Source organism: Amphiprion ocellaris, chromosome 6 (assembly GCF_022539595.1).
Source record: "Amphiprion ocellaris isolate individual 3 ecotype Okinawa chromosome 6, ASM2253959v1, whole genome shotgun sequence".
NCBI lineage: Eukaryota > Metazoa > Chordata > Actinopteri > Pomacentridae > Amphiprion > Amphiprion ocellaris.
This window is the reverse complement of record NC_072771.1, coordinates 20,406,124-20,431,692: the sequence shown is the minus strand read 5'-3', so window position 1 is coordinate 20,431,692 and position 25,569 is coordinate 20,406,124. Positions and strand designations below refer to the sequence as shown.

At 39.3% G+C, this 25,569-nt stretch overlaps 2 protein-coding genes across 5 annotated transcripts in view; both read left to right on the top strand.

Moving 5' to 3' along the window:
• Positions 1-690: 690 nt before the first annotated feature.
• Positions 691-13,318, top strand: rhobtb2a (Rho related BTB domain containing 2a). Of its 3 annotated transcripts, none has more exons than XM_055011246.1 (10): positions 691-888; positions 4,173-4,374; positions 4,487-4,590; positions 4,681-4,866; positions 5,005-5,945; positions 6,036-6,154; positions 6,839-6,989; positions 7,104-7,192; positions 8,890-8,995; positions 9,427-13,318. In XM_055011246.1, the coding sequence occupies exons 1-10, from the start codon at positions 821-823 to the stop codon at positions 9,630-9,632; spliced, it is 2,172 nt and encodes a 723-aa protein (XP_054867221.1). In that variant the 5' UTR covers positions 691-820; the 3' UTR covers positions 9,633-13,318. The 3 variants fall into 3 exon arrangements, with proteins under 3 accessions (XP_054867221.1, XP_023141323.1, XP_023141324.1); XM_023285555.3 differs by lacking the exon at positions 691-888 and adding an exon at positions 1,985-2,412; XM_023285556.3 differs by lacking the exon at positions 691-888 and adding an exon at positions 2,477-2,632.
• A 56-nt stretch (positions 13,319-13,374) lies between these two features.
• Positions 13,375-25,569, top strand: part of LOC111578650 (phosphatidylethanolamine-binding protein 4) — a 54,505-nt gene continuing 42,310 nt past the window's right edge. For both annotated transcript variants that reach the window (XM_023285559.3, XM_055011247.1), the window contains exons 1-3: positions 13,375-13,489; positions 15,783-15,871; positions 16,128-16,254. In XM_023285559.3, the coding sequence (XP_023141327.2) occupies positions 13,487-13,489; positions 15,783-15,871; positions 16,128-16,254 (219 nt within the window). In that variant the 5' untranslated portion in view covers positions 13,375-13,486. The remainder of the gene's footprint in view (positions 13,490-15,782; positions 15,872-16,127; positions 16,255-25,569) is intronic.

The window sequence follows — 25,569 nt, the reverse complement described above, 5'->3', positions numbered from 1 at the left end:
TCTTCTTATGCAAGCAGTCACCTTACAGTTACATAAGCTTCCACATAGTCTTTCTCTTATAATTAATCAATTGACCGCTAAAGAAGATTAATACTCAACCACCAGTGGCTATAAAAACATGTAAGTTATTGTAAGTTTATATGATTTGTGTTTTCATACATTCTTCCGTTAGCAGTTCTTTCATTTGTTTTATTTCTGCTACCCTTTAATCTGTATATAATTGCTCAGAATTAAAGAGACGATTAAGGAAATTTAGACTGTCAGCCTCACCTGGTGGAGCAGAGTGAACACTGCAGGAGTTCAAACTGACTAGTATACACTGCATACATGTAGAAAAACATGCAACTTTCCCAGCTCAGTAAAATTCAGTGCTGCAGAACACCAAAAAATAGAATTCCACGTTGTCAATTGTCATTAGGGAACATTGAATGAAATGGAAAATAGCAATAGGATATAAATCTGTCCAAGCAGCACAATATGATCCCTGTTTAAATCAGCTTAACAAGTCGAAGAATTTCTTTCGCAACAACTGCAGTGCAGCTTTGGCATGAATGCTTCATGAATTTTGCAAGTGTAAAGTTCAATTGTAATTTGATCCTCCTGGTCGTGGAATAAAGTGAAGGTGTACAAACACTGGACTGCTTTGTTAGACTGCATGATTTGAATGTTCAGAGCAACACAGAGAGAAGAAGGAAAGAGATAAGACATTTCTCCAGATTGTGGTTTATTGTGGATTTAAAGATTCTCATAAAATGGTTTCTTTTAAGGCTGAGGACGAAGTTAGTGTGTCGAACAGGAGAGGAAGAAAGCTACTTCCTTCATGGTAAAGACTCTTCCTCAGCAGGCCTTCCACCTTCTGTGCACTATGGCTGTCAGTACCTGTGAGTGGTGAGTGGCTTTTTATTTATCACGTATGTAACTGCACTGGCCCAAAATACTAAATAAGGACTAAACTTACTGCTGATATAAGCAACTGCTGTGTTTGCCATTGTTGTTAAAGACCTGTAATGGGCCATTCTCATAATCACTAGCGCCGCACCTGTAATTCTCTTGGATAATGGATAATGTGTGACAACCATGATATATATATATCAGTTTCCATGAAAACTCACTTTTATTCATGTGCTAACATAATTGCACAAGGGTTTTCTAATCATCAATTAACATCATTAGCTAACAAAATGTAGCATTAGAACACAGGAGTGATGCTTGCTGGAAATGTTCCTCTGTACCCCTATGTAGATATTCCATTAAAAATCATCCATTTCTAACTACAATAGTCATTTCCCACATTAACAACGTCTAGACTGTATTTCTGATAAATTTAATGTTATCTTCACTGAACAAAACTGATTTTCTTTCAGAAATAAGGACAGTTCTAAGTGACCCCAAACTTTTGAATGGTAGTGTATGTGAATTACATGCAGTAGATTTAACTTGGTAATAATTATAAGGTGACACTGACCATTTTCACAAAACTGGTGATGCATTGTGACTTGAACAGTCTGAATTTAGGAGATAAGTAATTATTTTTTTTTTAAAAAAACTGCAACACTGAGATTTTGGAAATATGCAAGAATGACTATAATGTCACTGCCTTGTGATACTGTCAGAGAAATATAACCCACTTAACAATGTTGATTGGAATCTGTCAGTCAGTTTAGTACAATATAACTGAATGTATAATAAAAAGACATATAGTGTGCTGCACTAAAGAGCAGCATAAAACACAGTTTAAGAGCCAAAATTGTAATTTAGCACCAGCAAAACTGCTGATTTTTGATTTTACATGAAGTCCATTTGCTATCATTCATGCATTATTCTTTTTACAGTGCTTTTAAATGATGTTATGAGTCAAATCACATATCTCTGATCATTGTGTGCCACTCATCAGCCATGCATGTGACCACTATGTGCATGTATGGGCTTTATACTGTACACACAGGCCTGTTAACCACCAGTCTAAACCAAGTGAAAGCAGTTTGCTGCATGGAGGCCGCTCTATCTAGGCTGTTCAGGAGCTGTGGAATGAGATTTGTGCGACTTTAAAGTGGATCAGTGTTTTGTAATGAATGGGGTTTTTTTTCGTCTGTGCGCCTGCCTATTATTAGCTACGGAGGCCTTACAGTAAGTGGAGGTGGCTCCATGACGGTCAGGGCTGCAGCTCTGCAACGCACCGACAGACCTCAGATCAGCGCTCGTATTTTTGGCATTGCGGCCGGACTTATCGCCCTGATCCAGAGGACTTCTCCCGAAACACCTGCGGTCGGCCGGCTATTATCGAGCTTCGTTCACCTTGCCTCGAAGATGAAGTTAAACGCGAGTTGCCGTCAGGTGCCAGCCGCATCCGATGGAGCCCTGCTTTCTATCGCGTTCATCGACCAACCCGATGCAGCACTTCCTTATGTTGCGGTAAGGAGCGCTGAATAAAGCAGCTACAGCGACGGGATCAAATTATTCTTTTTTCAAAAAATTCCTTATCGCTGTTTTTTTCACCCCCTCTCTCTCTGTCGATGGACTCGGAGCCAGATAAACAGGCTCAGGAGTCAGTGACGGGGCGTTACATAACGCGTAATGCAGCAGAGCCTCATGACTAGTGTCTCGGTGGTGGAGGGACTGTTCGGTCCTTCTGGTAGGATATGCACAATTTTATCATCTTGTTATGGCTGATAGCTGTTCCTGCAAGCTTAGCCAGTATGGATTTGAGATTATAGGCACTATATGGGAGTAGCCTATATAGGGTATCTGATAGATAGATGATTAATTAATTCTGGAGTTGCGCAGTGTGGACTGTAACAGGAAAGGGCATATGAATGAGCAATATTAAAGGCGGTGTATCTCCACAGACTCATACAGGCCCAGCCTAAGGTCAGACTGTCAGCTGTTTATATATGCCTTAGAAAACGAGGTGAGACTGAGCCTATGGGGATGCAGATGGTGCAGTCAATGAAAAGCGGATTTTATGAATGGCTACAACTGCAAGTGACCGTCAGGGGGGGAAAAAAATCATAGTAACCCATGATAGTAATAGTGAGAGAATTGTACCAAAATAGACAGTTCTGGCTGTAAGAGATTAATTTCTGATCCCGTCTTACAGAGGCAGTCCTTTGGAGACCTGAAGTGCTGCTTTATTTGGGACAGTTCTGGCTTGATGTTGTTCCTTTGAGGTGAAGACAGAAACACCAGGAGCAGCTGACCTCATTCGTGAGGACATATGTTAGAATTTAGAAATGAATGCTGATGATTTAAAGTGCAGCAGTGTTTCCGATCGGGGGAAAATGGGGCAAAAAGCTCAAAGGGAGGTCTGGTGTTTAAACATGTGAGCTGTGGATCTGTGAGGTGTGACTACAAGTTTGGAACGGTGGGCGTTCATTCAGAGTTTGATGTCCTGTGTGTTTGGTGGCACAAGTTACAAGTATATATTCATTTTAATGTGTTTGTGGAATTGAATAAAATATCATTGTCAGTAGAACTCATAGTAGGATTGTCTGATATTTGCTGTAACACACTGACACGACTACAGTTCCCTTGGAAACCAGTAGCTGATGTACCTAAACCATCAGCCACCATTTCAAGAGACAGAAATAGTCTATTTACCTTTTCCCTCCATTTCATTTAATGAAGGTGTATGCATGAATGTAAGACATATTGCATTAGGGCTGTGATTACTTATTTTTAGCTTTAAGGATGCTGTGCTTAGATTGTAATTAAGAAAAATGTGGATTTTTTAGAATTGCTGATATCTAGTTAGAATTCTATCAGCCTTTTTTCAACCAATAGCAGACAAAATGACACTAAAAGTTCATGTTTTTTTTTTAACCTTTTAATTAAAGCTGGTTAAAATGATCTTTATTGACTCTTAATTTTTCCTTATCAAACTGTATCATATTGCAGCACTAGCTTGTTGTAAACTCTGCTCTAAAGAATGTGCCCTCTTTTTGTTTGCTTGTCACTTTAAATTTTTTTTATATCAGGAACAAGGACAGGGAACTTGTGAATGGGCACAGTGGAGTCACGAGACCATCCATTGATAGCTCTGCAGGCAGAATGAGCAGTGCAGATGAAGTGTAGTCAGCGTCTGCACTGACCCGTGTTCAAGTAGAGTTCAGGACGGTAGTTAAGGACTCCTGGTGCTGATGCAGCTTTCTCTGCGCATCTTTATGTTTTAATAGGTCCCAGTTGACAGATTCTGATATGGACTATGAGAGGCCAAACGTTGAAACTATCAAGTGTGTGGTGGTAGGAGACAATGCAGTTGGAAAGACCCGCCTTATCTGCGCCCGGGCCTGCAATGCTACCCTGACTCAGTATCAGTTACTCGCCACACATGTGCCCACGGTCTGGGCAATTGACCAATACAGAGTATGCCAAGAGGTGAGTGTGAACGCTCCTGACTAAATGTGAAAACAGTGTATGTGACTGTAAACTTGGAGTCACTACGATAATTTACAGTAGCTGGTGGTTGCAATGTGTTGTCCTTGATTAGGTATTAGAGCGATCCAGAGATGTAGTGGATGACGTCAGTGTGTCCCTTCGGCTCTGGGATACTTTTGGAGACCATCATAAGGACCGGCGTTTTGCATACGGCAGGTGAGAAACTGTAAAATTCAACACTCATTTACCAGTACTTGTTCTCATCCTATCTGAGTTAAGAGACTCTGCCCTGTGGCTTCCTTTCAGGTCTGATGTTGTGGTACTGTGCTTTTCAATCGCCAATCCCAACTCTCTGTACCATGTGAAGACCATGTGGTATCCTGAGATCAAGCACTTCTGCCCCCGTGCTCCTGTCATCTTGGTCGGCTGTCAGCTGGACCTGCGCTATGCTGACCTGGAGGCTGTGAACAGGGCACGGAGGCCCTTAGCTAGGTACTGGAGCTTGTTTTTATGACTGTGTATGCCAGATTTTCAAATGTGTCAGAGAAAGATCCATCAGAGTTTGTTTTGAGATCTGTTTTACTCTTTTCTAGTTCCAGAATTGCCTTTATACATTTTCTTGTTTTTCAGACCCATTAAATCCAACGAGATTCTTCCTCCAGAGAGAGGCCGGGAGGTGGCCAAAGAGCTGGGAGTGCCATATTATGAAACCAGTGTTGTTGCCCAATTTGGAGTCAAGGACGTCTTTGATAATGCTATCCGAGCTGCGCTCATATCACGCCGCCACCTGCAGTTTTGGAAATCTCACCTAAGAAATGTTCAGCGGCCTCTCCTTCAGGCGCCCTTCCTGCCACCAAAACCTCCCCCACCTATAATCACTGTGCCTCCTCCCCCAACCACCACTGAGGAGCATCCAGTCGGTCTTCTGGAGGACCCACACTGTGCTGACGTCATCCTGGTCCTGCAGGAGCGACAGAAAATCTTTGCACACAAGATATACTTGGCGACATCCTCATCAAAGTTCTATGACCTCTTTATTATGGACACGCAAAACGAGGAGACTGAGAGGCCCATTCGAGGTCCTCTCTCCGGCCGAGAGCTGCTGATGCGTGCTGCTAGCTTTGACGTTTGTGAGAGCAGCGATGAAGGGGACAGAGCCAACCTGAGGGCCTGCACTAGTGACGGGACCTTGAAGGACTCTGAGGGGGGTCGACGGGGCCGACTGCTGTCCTCGTGGAGCCGAGCCTTCGTCAGCATCCAGGAGGAACTGGTAGATGACCCTCTAACGTACAGCCCCAGGCCCATGACTGTAGTACACATGGACCAGTCCATGCAGCTTGGTCCTTTCCGTGCCGTACTTCGCTACCTGTATACTGGTCAGCTAGATGAGAATGAGAAAGAGCTAATGCACATTGCACATATTGCTGAGCTGCTGGAGGTCTTTGACCTGCGGATGATGGTGGCAAACATACTCAACAATGAAGCCTTCATGAACCAAGAAATCACCAAAGCCTTCCATGTACGGCGCACAAACAGAGTCAAAGAGTGCTTGGCCAAAGGCACTTTTTCTGGTGAGCTAAAATCAATATCTCATGTTTGCTCATGTGTTTGAAAGATACTGGATACAGGTTTAAGCAAGGCGTCTGACTATTGTATTGCAGATGTAGTATTCAAGCTAGACGATGGAACGATCATGGCCCACAAGCCTTTACTCATCTCTAGCTGTGACTGGATGGCAGCTATGTTTGGCGGGCCTTTTGTGGAAAGCTGCACCAAAGAGGTGAGTCAAATACAAACTATAATCAGCACTGGATAAAACATTGCTCAACATTTCCAGCAGCATTCTTACTGCCAGTGGATTCATAAAGCATTAAAAATTTAATTACATTATAATTACCCAAAGCACACGAGTGTAGCAAAGATCAATACATGTGCTGACCCATGTAGAGCACCAATGGACTATGAGGTCTCTGAACTAAGTATAATTTAATTAGAGGATTGCAAATCTGTTGTAATACAATTAAGCTGGCTTCTCTGATCTAAACATATTGCAGTTCTCTGAGCTTTGTTACTTAGTTTTTTTACTTTGTCAGAAAACAATACAAGTGAATAATATGTTTTAAAGAAATAATAATTCTGCAGATAGTTTATGCCATTTACAATGAGATAAAGTCAGATGACAACTCTAAAGCTATTTTTCGATGTACTGACCAATTATCAGCTTCGAGCCAGTTTCTGACACACAATGTTTTCCCCTATCTGTTTCTATTGTTGCTGCTACAACTAAAGAACTAGAAATAAATAGCAAAATCTACAATAACTGACTTTCTCCAATTCAGCTGTCATCACATCACGTAAATACAAAAGTAAAAAGCAGAATTCTTTTTGTTTTTCCCTTAAATACAAACCAGTTGAAGCCTTGAGCTCCTAAGTAATGACTGTGTCACATCTCCCTGTTTTTAAGGTGCTGTTTCCTAACACAACTCGCAGCTGTATGAGGGCTGTGCTAGAATATCTCTACACGGGGCGGTTTTGTTCGCGACCTGACCTGGATGCAATGGAGCTCATTGTTCTTGCCAATCGTCTTTGCCTCCCCCACCTGGTTGCACTTACAGGTATTACATTTGGTATAGTTATTACCCTGTAAACTACAGGATTGTCTTACACAAAACCATCGTGCACATTTCCAAGTCAGTGGCTACAGTGACGAGCTTCAATGTTTCTTTCAGAACTCTACACAGTAACAGTGCTGACGGAGGCAGCAATGATGGGGGCTGACATTGATGGAGATGTGCTGGTGTACTTGGATATGGCCCAGGTAGCGTGATCCGTCAGTCATCTCAAACAGGGCCAGTGCTTAAAGCTCTTATTTAATTCTCAGGGGTAACTGCTCTGGAGGCTGAAATAACGTTCACTCCCAGTAGGTGGGGCCAAAGAAACTATTTTAGACTGCAAATGGACAGCAATGGCAATAGATCTGAAACAGTGGACATCTACAATGTTGGAGTCAGGCTCAGCACTTCAGTGCACTTCTTGTTGTATTTTCTCTTCAACTCAAGCTTGTCACTTTCATATGCAAGGCCGGATGAACTACCACGTGTTCATTTTGCAAACACCTTTCTTTGGTAATGTTCATCATTCCATCCACTAGCTATAAGTTTCTTAGGTGACATCAGGAAGAGGCTGGGCACACCCTTGAGAGATCACCAGTCCATCACAGGGCTACAACAAAGAGATAGACAACCATAGATGCTCACATTCATGGCCACTTAGAACCGCCAATTTTCACCACAGAAACACAAAGAATTCAATGAAACAAGAAAGAGTATTCTCTGAAAGAATTATGTGTGATTGCCGGAAACAGCCAAAATACCACAATACAAAGGTTTGGACCTCGACAGAGCTGCTGACTGCCATCGCTCATGCCAAAGTTGCAAAACGTCCAAATGTGAAATGGGAATTGTTGTAAAGGAGTTGTAATATTTGATTACACCCCAAAACTAAAATATTTAAGACATACACAGACTGAATTTGGACTAGATTTTTACCTTTTAGAAACTGAAATACGTGTTTTAGCATATTTAGATAGCAGCCATTAGTATTCAGCAACAGCAACCTCTGGTAGCAAAACTGTGTGAAACTTGGCAGTCTTATCTGGAGTCTTAGGCTGTACCCTTGACCCCAATTTGATGTAATTTCAATGAAGCATTCGAAAGATATAGCAGACATGGTGTGTATCACATTTGATGATGATGAAAAGTGTAGAATAGGGAGGTAAAAATAATTCCTAAAATGTAGTTTCATAAAAAAAATACACATTGACAGTAGAACTTTCATGGTAGAAATTTGCATGGCCTTTGTCGTTCTCGTACCATCATCCACAGAACCTGTAGGCCTAGGGATGAACCATCAATATGAGTAAGACCATTTCTCAGCACATGGTGGCGCTATTGCTACCAGTTTTGAATGCGTGAAACTCTGACCCATGGGAAGCTGTCAACCAACTGTCAGTGTTACAGCTTTAATCATTTTTGAGATGTTTATAATTTTTTTAATGTGATTGCTTTCAGTAATCACACAACATTTGAGTGGAGGAGTCTTGAGGCCCAGTGGAGCCCTGAGTCCAGTGGCACCAAAAGAGTTAATATGGCCCCGACCTTGTCAGTCTAAAATATACTTGGTCACCTTCAGCTGTACTTTCTCAGTTCCCATAATAATCTCTGCATGCTAAAATTAGTATGCTGATGCTAACATGCTGTTTTTAGCCTTTAATTTAGACTTAAAGGAAAAATGTATGTAACTACTGAGACTCTGACCACACAGATGTAAACATGATGATCTGAATGTGAGGTCAACTGAAAAAAACACTGTACTCAATTATAAGTTACAGTGTTTTTACTTTTAGTCCTGCCCATTTAGCTCAAATTAGGAGATGTCTACTTTCAAAACAACACCATTTTTCATGTATGAAACAGGCCACTTACAGAAATGACACTGTATTTTTCCTGTTGACAGTTCCATGGTGCCCAACAGCTCACTGGTTGGTGTCTTCACCACATCTGCACCAACTACAACAGTGTCTGCCGCAAGTTTCCCAGAGACATGAAGGCCAAGTCTACAGGTAGCATACATGTGATGTGCTGGCATATTAACAATCTTTAATTCACTTTCATACTGAATCTTAACCTGACAAAAAAAAAGCCACTCATACGCTTCAGGTCATGAAGACTTGAGTCTTGTGTGGCCTGTTAGAGCCTGGCATGGACTTTAAATAAAGCTGGTCGATTAAAATGAAATAGGTAAAAGCAAATTAAACTCAGTGGTCCAATTTCACTTCAGACTTTATGTAGTCAAGCACTCCTGCCTACACTGTACTGTTCAGATCAATAGTACAAAAAGATAGTTGTATTATCTAGCTCTCAGGTTGCCTTTTTTAAACACAATAAAGCATTTTGTCATTGCATTGTGTGTAATTTCGGAGAAGTGGGCTACTGAAAACAGATTTATGAAACTCCTACATGACATTGTTTAAATCTCCCTAAACTGTTACAGAGAACCAAGAATACTTTGAGAAACATCGTTGGCCACCTGTGTGGTACCTGAAAGAAGATGACCACTACCAAAGAGCACGCAAGGAGCGTGACAAGGAGGACTACCTGTACCAGAGACGACAATGTAAACGCAAGTGGCTCTTCTGGAACCTTCCATCCTCTCCTAACTCGAACTCTCCTTCCTCTGGCTCATCTGCTGTCATCTGACGAAGTGGTGCGGGCAGGTCCACTCTGGAGCGCATCAGTGTGGATGTAAGTTGTGAAAGATACAATTGAAGATAAGCACTGCTGGCTAGGTACGCCCCGATTATTCAGGCACACAGTTTCTCCTCCTGTTTGCTTGCCTCTGCAGTCAAAGAACACTCCAGGTTTGCAAGGTCAGCTCAATCTGTCGGTCAAAGTAATGAGTTTTGTTCCTTAGATTTTCAGCTTGGTATACACGAGACTCAGACCTCAGTGATATAAACCCTACTGACAAAAGGCACAGTGTAACTGGCGCAAATATCAGCTCATACGGATTGTTGTATGTTCCACCATCTGAGTTTTAACTTTAAAAAATAGGACTCTGCTGGCACAGAACTTTCCACCTGTGGTGATAATTATTATCAGTTAACCTGAACTGATAACCAAGTGCTGCTTATCAGCTACAACAACCAGCAATCCAACACAGAACTCAAGTCTCAGAGATATAACACTTTGCCCTTAAGTGTTTGTACAATCTACCAAACTGTGTGCACAGTATGATCTCATCAACAGGATGTAACAATAGCATGGCCTGCCCGGAGACAGTTGTTAAAGTCATTCATTCTGACCATGCTTATTATGATCATATATGCATAAATGAAAATACTGGCAATTTCTACTCCCGTTTATTTTTGTACAGTCACTCTGTTTTTGAATGTTTGTGTTCAGCAGGCACAGCTAAAAGTGATGTGAGCCTGGACGCACTCAGCATTTTCATCTTGTGATCTTGTGATTTGTGGCCTCTTGTCACAAAAGGGCTTTAGTTTACATGAATGCATTCAGTGTCCTGAGACACAAGAGATCTCAGACAAAAAAAAAAAATCCGTATTTTCTGTAAAATGCCAGCAAAAACAAACCAGATCACTATTGTTTTCTATGTGTTGCTTGATTAGGCTTGTTAGCACACATGTTTTTCTGAGTCCTTCAGTCTTACGTTGAATGGTTTCGTCATCTTGATTACTGTCCCACTGGAAAGCAACACATAATACATCCCAGAAAATCAATAGCAGCATCTCCACAGCTGAAGCGACCGCATGGACGTTACCATCCGCTGGGACTGTCACATCACTGGTAGTAATTTGGCCTTTAGAGATTTATCTCAGTTGATCAGATGATGCCCCCGACTATCTGAGGTCAACTAGGAAAGACTTATACATGCAGGAGGCTTCCTCATGCCTGGGTGAAGTCATCCATACTCCTCTACACACCTCAAGCACTTTCTGGAGTCTTCTCCACAGAGACACACACAAGAACCTCCAGTTGTAGCATCATGGTGAAAGACAGGAAGGCGTAATGACATGCTGAAGCAGATTTTTAAAAAGGAACTGGGGATGATACGAGACCAAGTTATTTAAAATGTTCCCAAAATGTTCTGAAGAGGTTTACATCAAATAATTTTTCTTGATTTATTTTGCACACCTCACATGTTCAAGATTGTCATCTACTCTTGTACTTGAGGACAGGATGAGCTGCAGCATTGTTTGGATTCATGCTGCTCAGTGAAGGAGGGTAGTATTGTAAATTGTATGAAATATCAGATGAACTGCAAGTAACTTGCATCACTTTATTGTGCTGTTACCTAATATTGTGCACTGCAGGCAGTGAGCAGAATCCTACAGTATTACTAAGTAATACATATACTGAATATAGACTTGACTTATCCAACTTGCATTTAGTTACTGTGCAGCTACAAACTGTTGTTGAAAATACCTGAATACTCATTGTGCTGACCTCATGTTACATCTATTATATACTGTAGTATACTTGCAAATTACAGGCAGTTCAAATAAACAGTTGACTAATAGTAAAATAGGAATACAGTGCAAAGTAGACACATACTCATATAAATGACATTATAAAGATGTGTGGTACATCCATAAAACATGCTTTGTTGTCAAAAGAGTACATTCTGATTGCAGCATCCGCTTTTGCAGCATATGTTAAAGAGAGGCTTGCTTATATCCTATATATGATTGGTTGTTCTTTTCAGCACCAATTTTGATTAGGCAGACATTTAGAGCGCAACAAACAGCTTATAATGATTACGTGGTATGAATCAATTCAGTGACAAAAAACTACTTCTTGCTTGTATTATCGCCTGATCTAATAACTACACTGCATGAGCAGGGCTTCCCAGAATAGGCTACATTTATATTTTTCATCATTTAAAATGTAAAACATAGATAAGTGGTGGTGCTGGTGCTCTCAGCAGTAGCTTTAAATTGATCTCAATTACATCAAAGTATCTAATGCTAATTAAATGTAGGAACTGTCAATTTAAATATCTTAATTGTTCAAATCGTTTGGCATATATAGTCAGACATTAGGATAGATGAAAGATTGTACTTTTTTAGAGAAAATACTCTTTTATCCAAATTCTGAATGTTTTGATTAATTATTACATAGTGTCCAGTTCACACAAAATACAGTTTAGTGTAACAGCTCAACAGCAGGAAAGTCTGTGTTATTATAATTTGCCTTGGTGGTGTGACTGATAAAGCTCATAGACATGCATTTCATTCCTCAGTGCATTGCATTTCTCAGTGAATCTTCTGCTGATGTTTTGCATTAAGAACACCTCATGCCTTAATGTACAGTGTACTGTAGTGTATGGTATTGAATGTAAAGTAGTGTTACTGTGGTCACTAGTTTGTTTGCTATATCTTAAGCTACCATGGTGCTCTCTAGGCTGTGTGTGTATTTGTAAATGTACATAATCCATCAATTGGATGTAAAGCAATCAGTCGGTGAGTGATTTCGATGAGTTCGATGAGTATACTTTAGTTTGAACACTGTTTAGGGTTTATGTGCTTTTAAAGCGGAAACACAAAACTAATTGAGGACTCTGACATCAAGGCCACACCAGACTAATGACGAACTATCAAATTGTGACATTAACCATGAAATGAATGCAGGGATTTCAAATTTGTTTCATTATTTTCAAGTTTCTTTATGCCGACGAGCTCCAATTTTTGAGTCTGCATAGTTACAAAATGCTGCAACAGTGTGGAAAGTTAGTAACTCAAACATGTAAATATATACTGTGTGATGACTTCTGCAATTCAAACTTGGCATAGCAATTGATACAAGCTATTGCATAGTTTAACATAGATACTGTTTTGTACTATGCATATTGAAATGTCTGACTTTGAAACTACAAACTTGCACTGCTTTGTAGCACCACGTTCTATTCAAATTGCATTAGAGGGTATTGCAACATCATTAGATACGTAGACAACATCAGGTAGAAAAAAGAAAAAATATTAGATTATAAATTACAAAGAAGTTGTCACTGGGGCCCTTTTCCATATGTCTGGGTGCTAATACCACAGCTGCAGAGAAGCACAAACCAAAGGGAGCTTTAGCAGCACCAGGAATATATTATATGCTGCACAATCACTACTGCATAGTTTGAGGCCTTGTTCAGAAATGGTTGAAAATTAAATAAAAAAGACAATAAGAGAAAAGAAAAAAAAACTTGAATGTTTTCTCAGTGTTCAAAGCCTGGGTGACATTTTCCTTAGTCACCAGGTATTTTTGTTCTCAAGAGCTGTTTTTATTGTTTAGGAGCTGTAAATCTGAAATTCTGTAGCATGTGTTCTTGACAATGTGTAAATATTTACTAAATAAACAAGGAGCAACATGTGCAATTTGGGTACCGCGACTGTCTCCTTTTTTCAGAAGTAGTTTGTCATAGGAAACTCGTGCAGTCTCGTACGTCAGTGGCATTCTGTACTGCGCAGGTGCGGCAGCAGCAACAGCCCTGAAGAAGTAGAAGAAGAAACCTGCAGTGAACACAAGTGGACAACATTTGAAACATGGTAAAGTTAATGATAAATAAACGTTGCTACTGTAATGCTACGTACCATAACTGCAGCCTGCATGTAGTGTTAGTCTGCCGTCTATCTGCGCGGACACGTGATAAGTTATACTGTGGTGGCGTCTAAAACGTGATACACTATAAATATAAACAAGCTAAAGCAACTGAAGGCTAAATTTATGCTAATGTTAGTGCTTCACAACAGTTTAAATTACATTTCCGTCGCGATTCAAGTTAGAGTTACGTTTAAGTAGCTTTCTATTTGTTTTCAGGGAAGAAATAACACAAAGTAAAAACATGAAAGGTGTGTTTGTGCCACAGAAACATACTTAAAATGTAAGTATAGAAACATATTAGCATTTTTTCTTCCAGAGTAGCGCGTGACCTGCCCGGTTGAAATGCAAATTAACGCGAGATTACAGTTTGTAATCTGCTAGTGACACTAATGTACCTTAAAAAACCAGGATGTGCAGGCTAGTGCTGCTTATGTGGCATCTCATCCAACAGGTACAGGTGAGGTCAGGTGTGTAAATGAACTCTGATTGGCTGAGATTGCACAGCAGATGAAATGTAATAATTTGGAGTAGCATGACAAGGACCAAAATGTAATCAGACCTTGAAGTGGCACAGAATTGTGAAAAGCCTGATAAAAACAAATCTAGTTCAAGTGAAGCTGAAACTATCTGTCAAACTATTGATTATTCAATAGATATGAATATCCAGCAGTCATATCTACAATCACTGTTACATTCCAGCTCTTCTCAGGTAAAGGGAAGCAACAGAAAACCAATGGTTTTTGGTTTAGTTACGTTTATTTTTACTTAGATAATTAACAAACAAAGGGTTAGTTAGTAAAAATGGGCATGTCGGTGTTGTTTATTAAGAGAAAGAAATAAAATCCAAAGAAGGCTAAGAGTACTCTAAATTGCTTGGTAAACTACAAAATAAAACAATAACATTTCCCAACCAAACTAAGAACCAAAGGTGGCAGTCCCCCTCTCTTAATGTACTTAGAAAAGTGAGTCCAGTCAAACGAGTTCCTTGTTACACAAATCACAGGGTTCTGACGACAAGAGGTACAGGGATGAGCTGCTCACTTTAAAACACAGCTACCAAGAACGACAGGTTGGTGCACTTTCAAACCCAGGTGTAGAGATTGCTGCAGCTCGACTGGAGCACAGGACTAGGCAGCAGAGAAATCAGTCACAAGGGTAGGAAGGAGAGGAACAAGGGCGGGATCTCCAGACCAGTCAGCCAGGATGACAGGTAGGATGTGGAGAATGCCCATGTAATCAATTTACATATACGAAGCAGTGTCAGGAAGGATTGTTCAAAGCAAGGAAGGTGCAAGGCCACTAAGGCCGTAACAATCACTTACTTATTTTAATAAATCAAAAATGCAAAGTGATGTCCCCTGCTGTAGCTTCTGACAGTATGAATTTACTTGCTATTCCTATTAAGTCCAACAAAACTGGATTTTTGAGGCTGATACAGATAATAATAATACAGAGTATAAAAATCTAAAATCAGTATTTTGGCTGATATTGTTTATGTACATGTTAGAGTTATAGTGAAAGCAGAAAATGCTGAAGTCATTGTTTATTACTGTTACTTTCCATCAGTGTGTCTCACAAAGCCAGGGACTGTTAAGACAAAGCCTAGTGGTCTTCTAAAATTACTCCAATCCTCTTTTTCTGCATTATGTTCTGGAATAAAACGTTTTTGTACCTGTGATAAGTCAATAGCAGTTGATAAAATCAGCTGACTGATATATCAGTAGGGCACTGTTTTCTCAGTCTTTTATGAACACTCAGCATCACTCTGATTTTAATTACAAACAAACATCGAGATATGACAAAGTATTCGACAGATTTCAGACAATACAAATAATTGTTGGTTACAGTTCAGCAGCATTTTACAGCTTTAAAAGCACCTCAGTGACAGTACGTTCCATTATTAGCTGGCAAACGTTTTTTGTTTGTGTTTTTGTTTATTTGCTGCTCAAGAGCTATACTGCTTGACAGATGAAGGACATGTAACTGCCACTGAACTGTCATCAATTACAAGTGAAATGCAACGTCAAATATTATGACACTCTTGTAAACCTGTCAGTAAAGACAGGCCTCGTTTGATCTCGACTGTCACAGTGTAATTGACTGCTTTCAGTTAGACTCCAGTGTAGAACAATACTGTTTGAGTCTGCAGGTGCAATGCTGAACTTTGAGCATTTCTTCAAGACAGTTACTTGTTATAAATGACACATTCTTCTCTAACTGAATGATGTTATTCTGCAGGCTGGACTGGCACCTTTTTTGGTCTTGTCTGCCTTCATTTTGGGTGCAACACAACAGAACCTGAACACTCTGGATGCTTCTTTCTGTCAGTAAGTAGCACATAATGTTTCATTAATAAATGCAATGATACATTAAACATGCCAGTAATATGACAAAAAGAGAACAATAAGAAGCAGAGGTTCCTTTTCTCACAAAATGTTGTACTACGCATATTTTGCTCGTGACCGCATCGCAGCCTTTTTTAACAAGCTGGCTGCATTTATCTCAGGATCTGTTCACTTTGTAGTACAGAAAGTAATACAAAACCGCATGGAATGAGTTTCATCTTTTATCTCTTCAATGAAGTGGTGGACTGGAAGTAATCTATCCAGAACTGGACATCGACAAATGTCTCATGATTCCAAAGAAACTCAGAGAGAAAGTCAGTACAGTTTGGAAAGCTCCACAGATTTACTTCACCAGAGCACAGCAGGTAAGAGATGCGCATGTATGTAAATGTATGTGTGTCTGTCAGTGTGTTGACAGTGTGTGTGGGGTGTCAGAATAAAGAAGTAGTCCAACTACTACTGCTAACTGACAGTCATCTCATCCGACAGGTACAGGTGAGGTCATAATTAACATTTATTTAACAAATGAATATTTATTGTACCTCAGAGAAGGAGGTGTGGATTATGGTTTATGGGGATATTTTAACATTACGCTGTCTATGAAATGTCTTTGTGTACACTGTTTATTTGCTAATGTGCACATACTTACTTTTAACACTAGAGTGCAGTAATGGATAAATTAAGTTGCACGTAAACCTCAGTATTGCAGACCTTGGGTTAGTATCACAAGAAACAAAATACTGACAAAACTGCTAAATGATAAGCATGTATCGATATTTCAGATGTCAGCCAACTATCCAGTTTTGAGTATGTTAACAGCTATTAGGTGCATTACCTGCACTACTTTTTGATTCACTGTAGTGTTCTCTGTCACCAAAGGGTGGTGCTAGCACCTCATACTTGGCGGTTGTATTAAACAAAGGTTATGTTGTATCTACACTTATAGTTTATACTAAACAGAATGTCAGATAACATAAATTGCTAAGCTGGTAACACGGCTTGGTGTCCTTAATTCAATAACAGGTGAGTATTAATTCTTTTTTTTTTTTTTTTTAAAAAGTTTAAAAAAATCACAAAATGAAGCTACAGACAATAAATCTCCATCCTTGTCAGTTGCAGTTATTAAAGTGCAGCAGACAACAAACAAAGCTTCAGAAAATCTGTGTAAGAACCAATATCCGTGTCAATAAAGTTTAAGAACTTTCACTCAACTTTAAAATAATAGCAATCCTTAGACAAAACAGAACGACACAAATTGTTTATTGATTATAATTATTTTATTTAAATGATTATGTTGGATCCATTATAATGCCAAGCTTTTTAAATTAAAACTATTGTTTAAAATTTCAGTGTAGTGTTAAAATTTTAGATAATTCTGATATAGACGATAAAAACAGTAAGAATGTTGTTTATGGATAATAATAATGATAATAGGAATGTTGGAAATGCTTGTAAGAAGAACAGAACATTAACAGTAAAGCCCTTTAAATACCTTTTTGTGCCACATAAACTGAAAAAAAACTTGAAAATGCATTGACAGTACATATAATCAGTCTTGAATGTCATGTTGTACTATTCTCCTGAAATACGTAATTTCAGAAATTCCTTCAGAGGATCTGTTTAGTATATTTAGTTTTATATCATTGGGCCATCGTCTGTGTAGGTTTATTGTTGAGCGGCAGATTGAAAGAGATACACGTCCCCATCCACAGAGACCCTGTTGAAAATCCTCCATCTGTAAATTGAAAACTTAAATTGAAAGCCACCTCGATTTAGGAGCTAGTTTATGAATTCCAGAGCTAAGCAGTCTAGCTTGAACATGATCTATTGCCCTTCTCTTGCCCAAACTCCATTTGATCTATGGTCGTATTATCTATAATGCTGTCTTACATGATTCTCTTTTATTGCCAGAATCAGTGTCAGACAGCAAAACAGATTACATGTTAGATTAAATCAATACAAACTTTGTTTACTGGGCTTTGAAATGTAATTCTCCATTTCTCCTGACACTTATGTAAACACACACTATTGAAGGCTCAAATCGTTGCCCGTGGTTCTGTGGTTGGTCTGCTGGTCCACCACGCTTTCTGTCACCGTGCCATTCTTCCAGCGCTGCTGCTATTCTCTGCCACTCAGCCCTTGTACCCAATAGCAGGAATACAGAATAGTGGCCGCTCAAATCCACCCACTGCAACACCCACTTCATTACTGGGACGGGATGCATGCCTGCTGAGTAATTGTAATGGAACACAATGGGCAGTAGTCCCATAAACCTGCCTCTAAATACGTGCTCATGACCAAAAACAAAAGCAAAGGCCCACAGAAACTGCAGACTACTGTGTCCAAACTTCAGAGCTACAACTCACCACATGAACTTATGTGTTATAAAAACCTGGCATGTGTGTTAATGAAGCATTTTTAGAAATCCAAATTACACTCAGAAGCCTCAAAAGCATCTACAATTTGATGTGAGTGGGATATGTATTGGCATGTGAGACTAAAGTATAACAACATGGCTTGATTACAATTACAATCTAATAAGTGAAGGTAGCGCGAAGTGTTAATTACCACTGGACCAAAGGAGACAATACAGACCAAGAAGCATTTAAGGATAGTGTTTGTGTTTTGAGGACAATGCACAGTATAGCTATGTTTAGATTTCCGTTACACTAAATGACATTCTTTGAAACACCATTTAAATGGTTTATACCCAGGCAGAGCACAAATGATCACTATCTTGGCTTAAAATGAGACATGTAACTTTTCTTGACTGTAATCCTAGTTGTAATATACAAAATTACATAGTATAAAGACCTTATAATTAGGGTCTTTGTGGAAATTAGGGACATTACTTCAGTCGAAAAACCTTGCTTCTTGCCCCAGTCTCAACAGAAACATCTGTGTGTGAAAGGTAACAATCAAATGACAGGCAAAAGGCAAAGATATTTGCCATATACAGTGTAGGAATGACAATAAGCTTTCTTAATTATTTGTTGACCTCTGGGAAAGAGAGACATTAGGAGCAGGTTTTGCCCTCGTAAATTACATGCTGGGCAGGTTTAGCATGAGAGCCAGTACGGCGCTCTCACAGCAGCTTTCCTGGGTTTTTAACCAATGCTTATTTTTGAGCTCCATTGACACCTGGCAGCATAAGGTGTTTTTAAAGTATGATCAGAAGCAAGTAACCAAAAATGTAACAGGAACCAACTTCTTTTGGTCACACAAGATAAATATGTTGCATTGAAATATGTGAATTTCATTTTTGTGCTGCGGAGGTCTGGCGGTCAGCTTAGTAGTGAATGGTAATTTTTCCAGCATGGTGCATTGTAAAATTCACTTTATGATAACATTCTGCTACTTGTTTTAAGTAACTTTATGTCTTTCTGCATACAGTTATGCAGTGTCAAAAGAAAGAATCAACCCCTTGTCCTGGTAGGCCTCCAGCTTTTATATTTGCTGCAAAAGCCGAAATATTTTGAAAGACTTTTGTTTCACAGAAAGTAAGCTCCTTGTGTTCTCTTTGGAGAACCAGTACACTTGACTGAAGGACTAGAAACTTTTGAAATAAAGTTGTGCCTGCATAAAAGAATAAAAGGAAAAGAAAAATTATTTCCCAAATGTAAAGGATTCAAAACCCTGTATATATTTGGTAGGTCATCCAAGTGTGCATTTGTCACAGCCGAAGAACATTGAAACAAATTCCATCTTAAACCTTCACAAACTTTGTGTTTAGTTGAGTCTTTCATGCACATTTTTAAAAGCCTGATTGCATTGGTTTTAGTTTGAATATTTTTTATTTGCTTACCATACCAACAATGCATATTCTCAACTGTTTTTAAAATTATCTAATTAAGTTATGTACTTTAAAGGGTCTCATGCACATCCATATAAGCATAGTTATGTTTGATTTCTCACCTGAGATCACTGACATTAATGTAGGCTGCACATTATTTAAAAGACTTATTTTAGTCTTTATTTTGATGGCCATCTTTCATTGATGTAGTTGGTGTAAACAACACAGACCACAGCATTGCTATCTTTACCACGTAGTTACTCCGAAATTGGAGACAGTTTTGGAGTTGTTGTTTTCTTTCTTTTTTTTTTTTAGCAAGGACCATAGCCACAGGGCACATTCTTAGACATGGGGGATTTCAAAGCCTTGTTTTTGGGTAGACATTTCTTGCATCTGGTGGATGGAATGAGGGTTTAAACCATTACTGCGATTAGAGCTGCCTCACTATGATCTCTTGAGCTTGCTTACTGCTGCTAATAGCTGTTTCCTCTCTATTTCTCTCTATCTTTTTCTTTTTCGCTTTCTCTCTCTCCGTGAATGATTTTTATGCTTTGCTAAAACATGTGGGGGCGTTGAGAGAGGATTTAAATGCAACGATCCCCCTCCTCTTTTTTTGGTGAATCTCAGTGTTCTTTTCTGCAAGCCTCTGATGACGACAGGGCAGCTTTAAGCCTGGCAGTGCCCACGGCAGGCTGCCGTCTCAGCGCTGCCCACTCTCCTCTGTGTTGGCATGCTGGAGAAAGCGAGGGTGGGGTTCCTCTCTAACAGACCCTGTCATTCCTAGGAAAGCCTACATGTCCACCCATGCAGGATTCCTGATAGGTCTTCATGTTGGGGATGTAAGAGCACAGAGATAAGTATTTTATTTTCAGTAGGTGATGGTCTTCATTCAGCAAAGAGTCACGCATGTATGTTTAGAGGAATGGACAAGGTGTTTATTTGAACCTTTATATGACAGCGAGGGTCAAAAAGTGAAACATGTACCATAATATCCATCTAATTGCATATTCAGTGTCATCAGGTGGGTGTTTTTGGCTCTGCTGGATTAAATCAGCGTGTTTGGCTGGGATTCAGAGAGTTTATTTCCTTAGCTAATGTTCCTCTTTGTCATTATAACACCCTGTTAAGCTGACCCGTATCCCGCTTCATTCAGTCATTGCCCATTACTACACAACATATATGATTCATGCAAGCTTCCGAAGAGGAAAGAATTACAACCTTCTGCTACTCGGAGCGCTGGATTGATTATGCATATTCATTGCAATGAACAGAAGCAATAAACCTCTGCCATCTTTTCACACAAAAGAAGAATAATGTGAACCTTGCGAACCTTATGTGTGGCATGTGGACCACTGCAGGTGCAAACAGAGGCAGTCATACTGACTGCTGCATCACAAGGTTGAAGTTTTGCCCTCATCTGGCAGATTTATATGTGCAAACGTCTTGCCTAAGTGAGATTGTTCCTGGCACATTTAAATCTTATAACCAGTATTTTTATATTTTATTGCTTTCACCTCCTTTTCCTGTTTTCTTCCTTCCTCCGCATACCCCTGCTTTCACTTGTTTAATGACAGTATATTTTATTTTTTTGAGCTACCCTTTTGTACCCTGTTGATGCAGTAGCATGGCATTCTTTCACCTGACATTTGGTCTAGGAGCGTAGGCAGGAGTACTTTTACTCTTTGGCCGTGAGTAAAATATGATTTCAATTACCATGAAAATGTATTGTATTATCAATGGGAGGATAAGAAAAGATTAAGGAAGCTCTGCGATGCTCTTACAAATGACAATGGTCCGGTTTCTATGCAAGCAGCAGTATTGGAGAAAATGACAGATTTTCACAGTTTGACAAAAGCTCTGAGAAAAGGAGGTGGTTCAAAATCTAAAGCCGATTCAACAAACCCTGATATGTATAAGATGAGGTTATTTGCTTTAATACACAGGAACTTTTGTTTAATACTGATTGAACGTAATTTTTACTTTTTGCATAGCAAACTGATCGTTCATATTTGGAAAAGCATGAGAGAATGTATCACGATTATGAAATGCAGTAATTAAATCGAAATTTGCCCCAGCACAGAGGTAATAGCAAAGACTTAGAGTAGCAGCAGGTCTTTAATAAAAATACCACCTGAACCTGTGTCTGCTGATTATTATTCAGTATTCACACAGAAATTCTCTCCAGTCGGTTCATATACATTGACTGCAAGATCTGTTCAAACAGAGATTCATAATCTGCATGGGAAGTGCATCTGCTGCTGTGGATACTTAGACAAACATACAAGATTAAATTTCTATTTATATGAGCCACAGAAACCTAACATTTGCCAGAGAATCATTGTAAGATCTGGAGACGACTCGGTCGTACTTTGGCACAGTAAGAGACTTGTACATTTCCTTAGCGTTATCTGTCCAGCAAGGAGAGTGCAGAAGTTGAAGAAACCGAAATTGAACTGTAGACTTTCATTTAGCTTTTTAGTTGTAGAATGAAAAAAGGAAAAACTGTGAATATAGACTCTTTGCATGACTTTACGGACAGGATTACTGTGATGCTTATGCTTGAAACTGAGGTAATTTACTTTTTTTTTCTTTGACAGCCTCTTTTGTTTTTAGAAGTAAGTAACCACAAAGTTATAGGTGATCAAGTGAAGTTTACTTAAGACCCAGATGCTTGGCTTAGTGGCATTTTGCCCAAAATGTTTTGTGCTTCTCATTTGTGGTCCGGCATAGGGTTTAGTTACAGCTGTGTCCCAATCCTCTGATTCACCTTCTTTAAGAACAGCTTCAGGGCTGCTCATAATGCTTAACTCTCCATAATGCCATCCCCTTCATCTCCCCAGTGGTCTTATTGTCTTAACTCTGGATGGAGAGACAGAGTGTATGAAAAAACAGGTTAATACATGATTGGCACAGTGAAAGTAAAGTATCTTTTCAAAGACAGATTCTATTCAAGTTCTCTTCAGAGAATGTTTTCCATCCAGTGTTTACTGTTTCTCCCAACTTGTTTAGTTTGTTTTTACTGCTTCTAAAATGTATTGATAAAATAAAGAAATTTACTTTGCATTTGACGTAAGAGACTGTTAATAGTAGTGGCGACCAGGTTCACTGAGGTGTTGATTGATTTGAGGAAATGATAAAACTGCCTTCCTTGTCATATTCCTGATCCGTTAGTTTGGAAGCAGAGAAAATGTTATGCAAATGATTTGTTAATCCCTTTACATTATTTGTTCCATTTCTCCCTTTCATTTTCACACTCAGTTTCTAGCACAGCAAGCTGACAGGCAGACACCCTCAGATTGCTAATTCTTAAGATAGCAAATAAAAGTCAGTCATCCATCCCACATTTAGACGACACTTGCTTCAATTAATTAATTTGACTTTAATGATTTACCTGTAAAATGCACAGTTCGATTCGGAAAGCCCTCCAAACACTTAACTTTAATAACCTTGAACTTTAACCTTTCTTTGTTTCGTCAGTTTATTTTCATCCATGCTTTTGCCAGCAGATTAACAGTCTCTCAAGAAAAACATTGACCTGCACAATTAAAGCTATAAAATCAGCATAAGCAGGATAAGACAGCTGAGTCTAAGCCGAGAGCACATGAAACTGTGACCAGTGTTTTTTTTCCCTAGTTTTGTTGTCCCAAAGGTTGGTGTTAAAAATAATAAGAAAGAGGTGGGATGGTCTTAGATTCAAGAAGCTTAAAATGCAAAATCTCAAATAAGCCCAATTTTTCCCAGCCAATCGTGTTGCATTTTGGTGGGTTTGTGTTGATCGTCTCAACTGACTCACACACCGCCCCTCCCCAAATAAAAACACTAGAGATTTACGTGGCTTTTCAAAAAATGTATCTAGACATTTATCCAGCTTAATCTTCTTAACATATTAAAGTGATTTGCTTTACCCTGAAGTGGCTGAAGCTGCGAGCTCACCGCCCCTCATGGCACTAAGACCTCAGAGGCATTGTGGACACCTTCCGCTCTTGAATAAGAGAGAGGTGGGCAGGAGTCAACCTGCTTCTCAGCTGTGGAGCTGTGGCTGTCCCCGCTGTGCGTCCATTTTACTTTTTTTGTTCCCTTATTAGTCCAACTGTTGCACTCAGTCAGTGTTCTTAGGCACATGGCTGTGCCAGCACTGCCCACACTGTGGTGTGGAGGTTTGGAGCTCTCAGCTTTTGAGCTGAACTGAAAGAGCTCTCTCACAGAGTAGGTGTTGGCAGGATGCTTTGTTTCTTTCTGTGAATGTCATGAGAGGTATGGGTAGTGAGAGAACTGAAGCACAGTGATGGCATGATTTATCTGGTTGCCAAGTTTATGCCTGACTGCAGATTTGGGCATTTTCAGATAGATGATGTGCTTAACCTTTTCTTCAGAGGCGACACAAATCTGAGAATCTCTTGTGACGGTTACAATGTGCTTTTCCTTAAAACACCACTTCACAGGCCGGGCAGCGAAAAGGTCCTGGTCAAATTCAAGTGCTGCTAATGTCTTTATTTGGCATAATGCTCTATGGATGTGCTTTAGGGCATTAGTTTCGCCACATCTTATCAGTAGAACTGCAAGTTTACACTTGGAGACATTCATTGTAGCTGAAGTCTTTGACCATTTATCGTCACCATGGTATTTAGCTTAATGTCTGCCATAGTTAAATCAGACATGATGGGGTCAAAGTAAATGCGGCCATGCTGCAGCCATAACGTATTTTATTTTAAGAAGAGGTTGCCTGAATATAAAAATTGTTCTTGAAGTGATCGTAAAATAGCATTGTTAATAAGCTTCCATTGTTTAATTTGTTAATGCTTATGTATTTTTGTAGTAAATTATATATTTCTGTATGTATTTTTGTAGTAAATGAAGAAAGGTTTTTGATCAATAACTACGCTATTTGCTGCTTATTTGAAACAGCTTTCATTCTGACAAGTCAAGCCAAAAACAGTGTACCATTTTTGTGGTGAGCATTTTATGAATACTTTGGTTTGATGAGAAAACTTTTAAAATGTTGGTTGTCTTTGGGAAATTTTCAAGTTCTCCTTTAATGTGCAGTGGCGCTGCCTTGTGTTCAGTAGCTCACTTGCCATCTAGCTGCTTATAGCAAACATTCACACTTTTTTTACTACCTTTAGTTCAGTTGCCACAGAAATATATTTTTTAAACTGTAGAATACAAAATCTAGACATTTTACCTATACATATATTTGATATATATAGAAATGCAGTAAGTCATCAAAATTGAGAAGCTGGAGCTTGACGAGTGTTTTTTTACTTGAAAAATTACTTGGAATGACTATTTGGTTTTCAAAATTGTTAATTGATCAAATGATCATTAAAGCTTTAGTTCCTTACACAGTCTGCAAGTATGTTTATGGTTTGATTTATCTACTCTGTTCCTTCTCAGACTATATAATACATACATTAAACGAATGTCATGCAGGCTAAGTAATGGCAGCAACTTGAAGTAGAACTATTGATCTATATTAGAGTAGAACACTGATGACTGAATATTATCTTCATTTTTTCCTTCTATGCACAGAAGACTCCTTAGAAGAAAAATACATCATTGACTGCATTGCTAGGTTTGCGTAACGTACAAATATAGTTTGCACACAGTGATAAGTGAGACTCTGAGGGAACATACATCCTTGTTCTTTATGTGTTCTTCCAAAATGATTTCGCTATGCTCTGTACACTTATAAGGATACTTCATGAAATCAAATTTAGGATTTTGCTCTATCTCCTCTCTTTTTCACTCTGGCAGGTACTTGACCTTGTGTACTTGGACTGAATGTCTGACAGGTGTTAAAATCATGCTCTGAAGCTGTCCATACAAAATGTTGTTGAACGTAGCCCAGCTCTGCACAGACGAGCACTTCAAACAAACTATGAGTGGT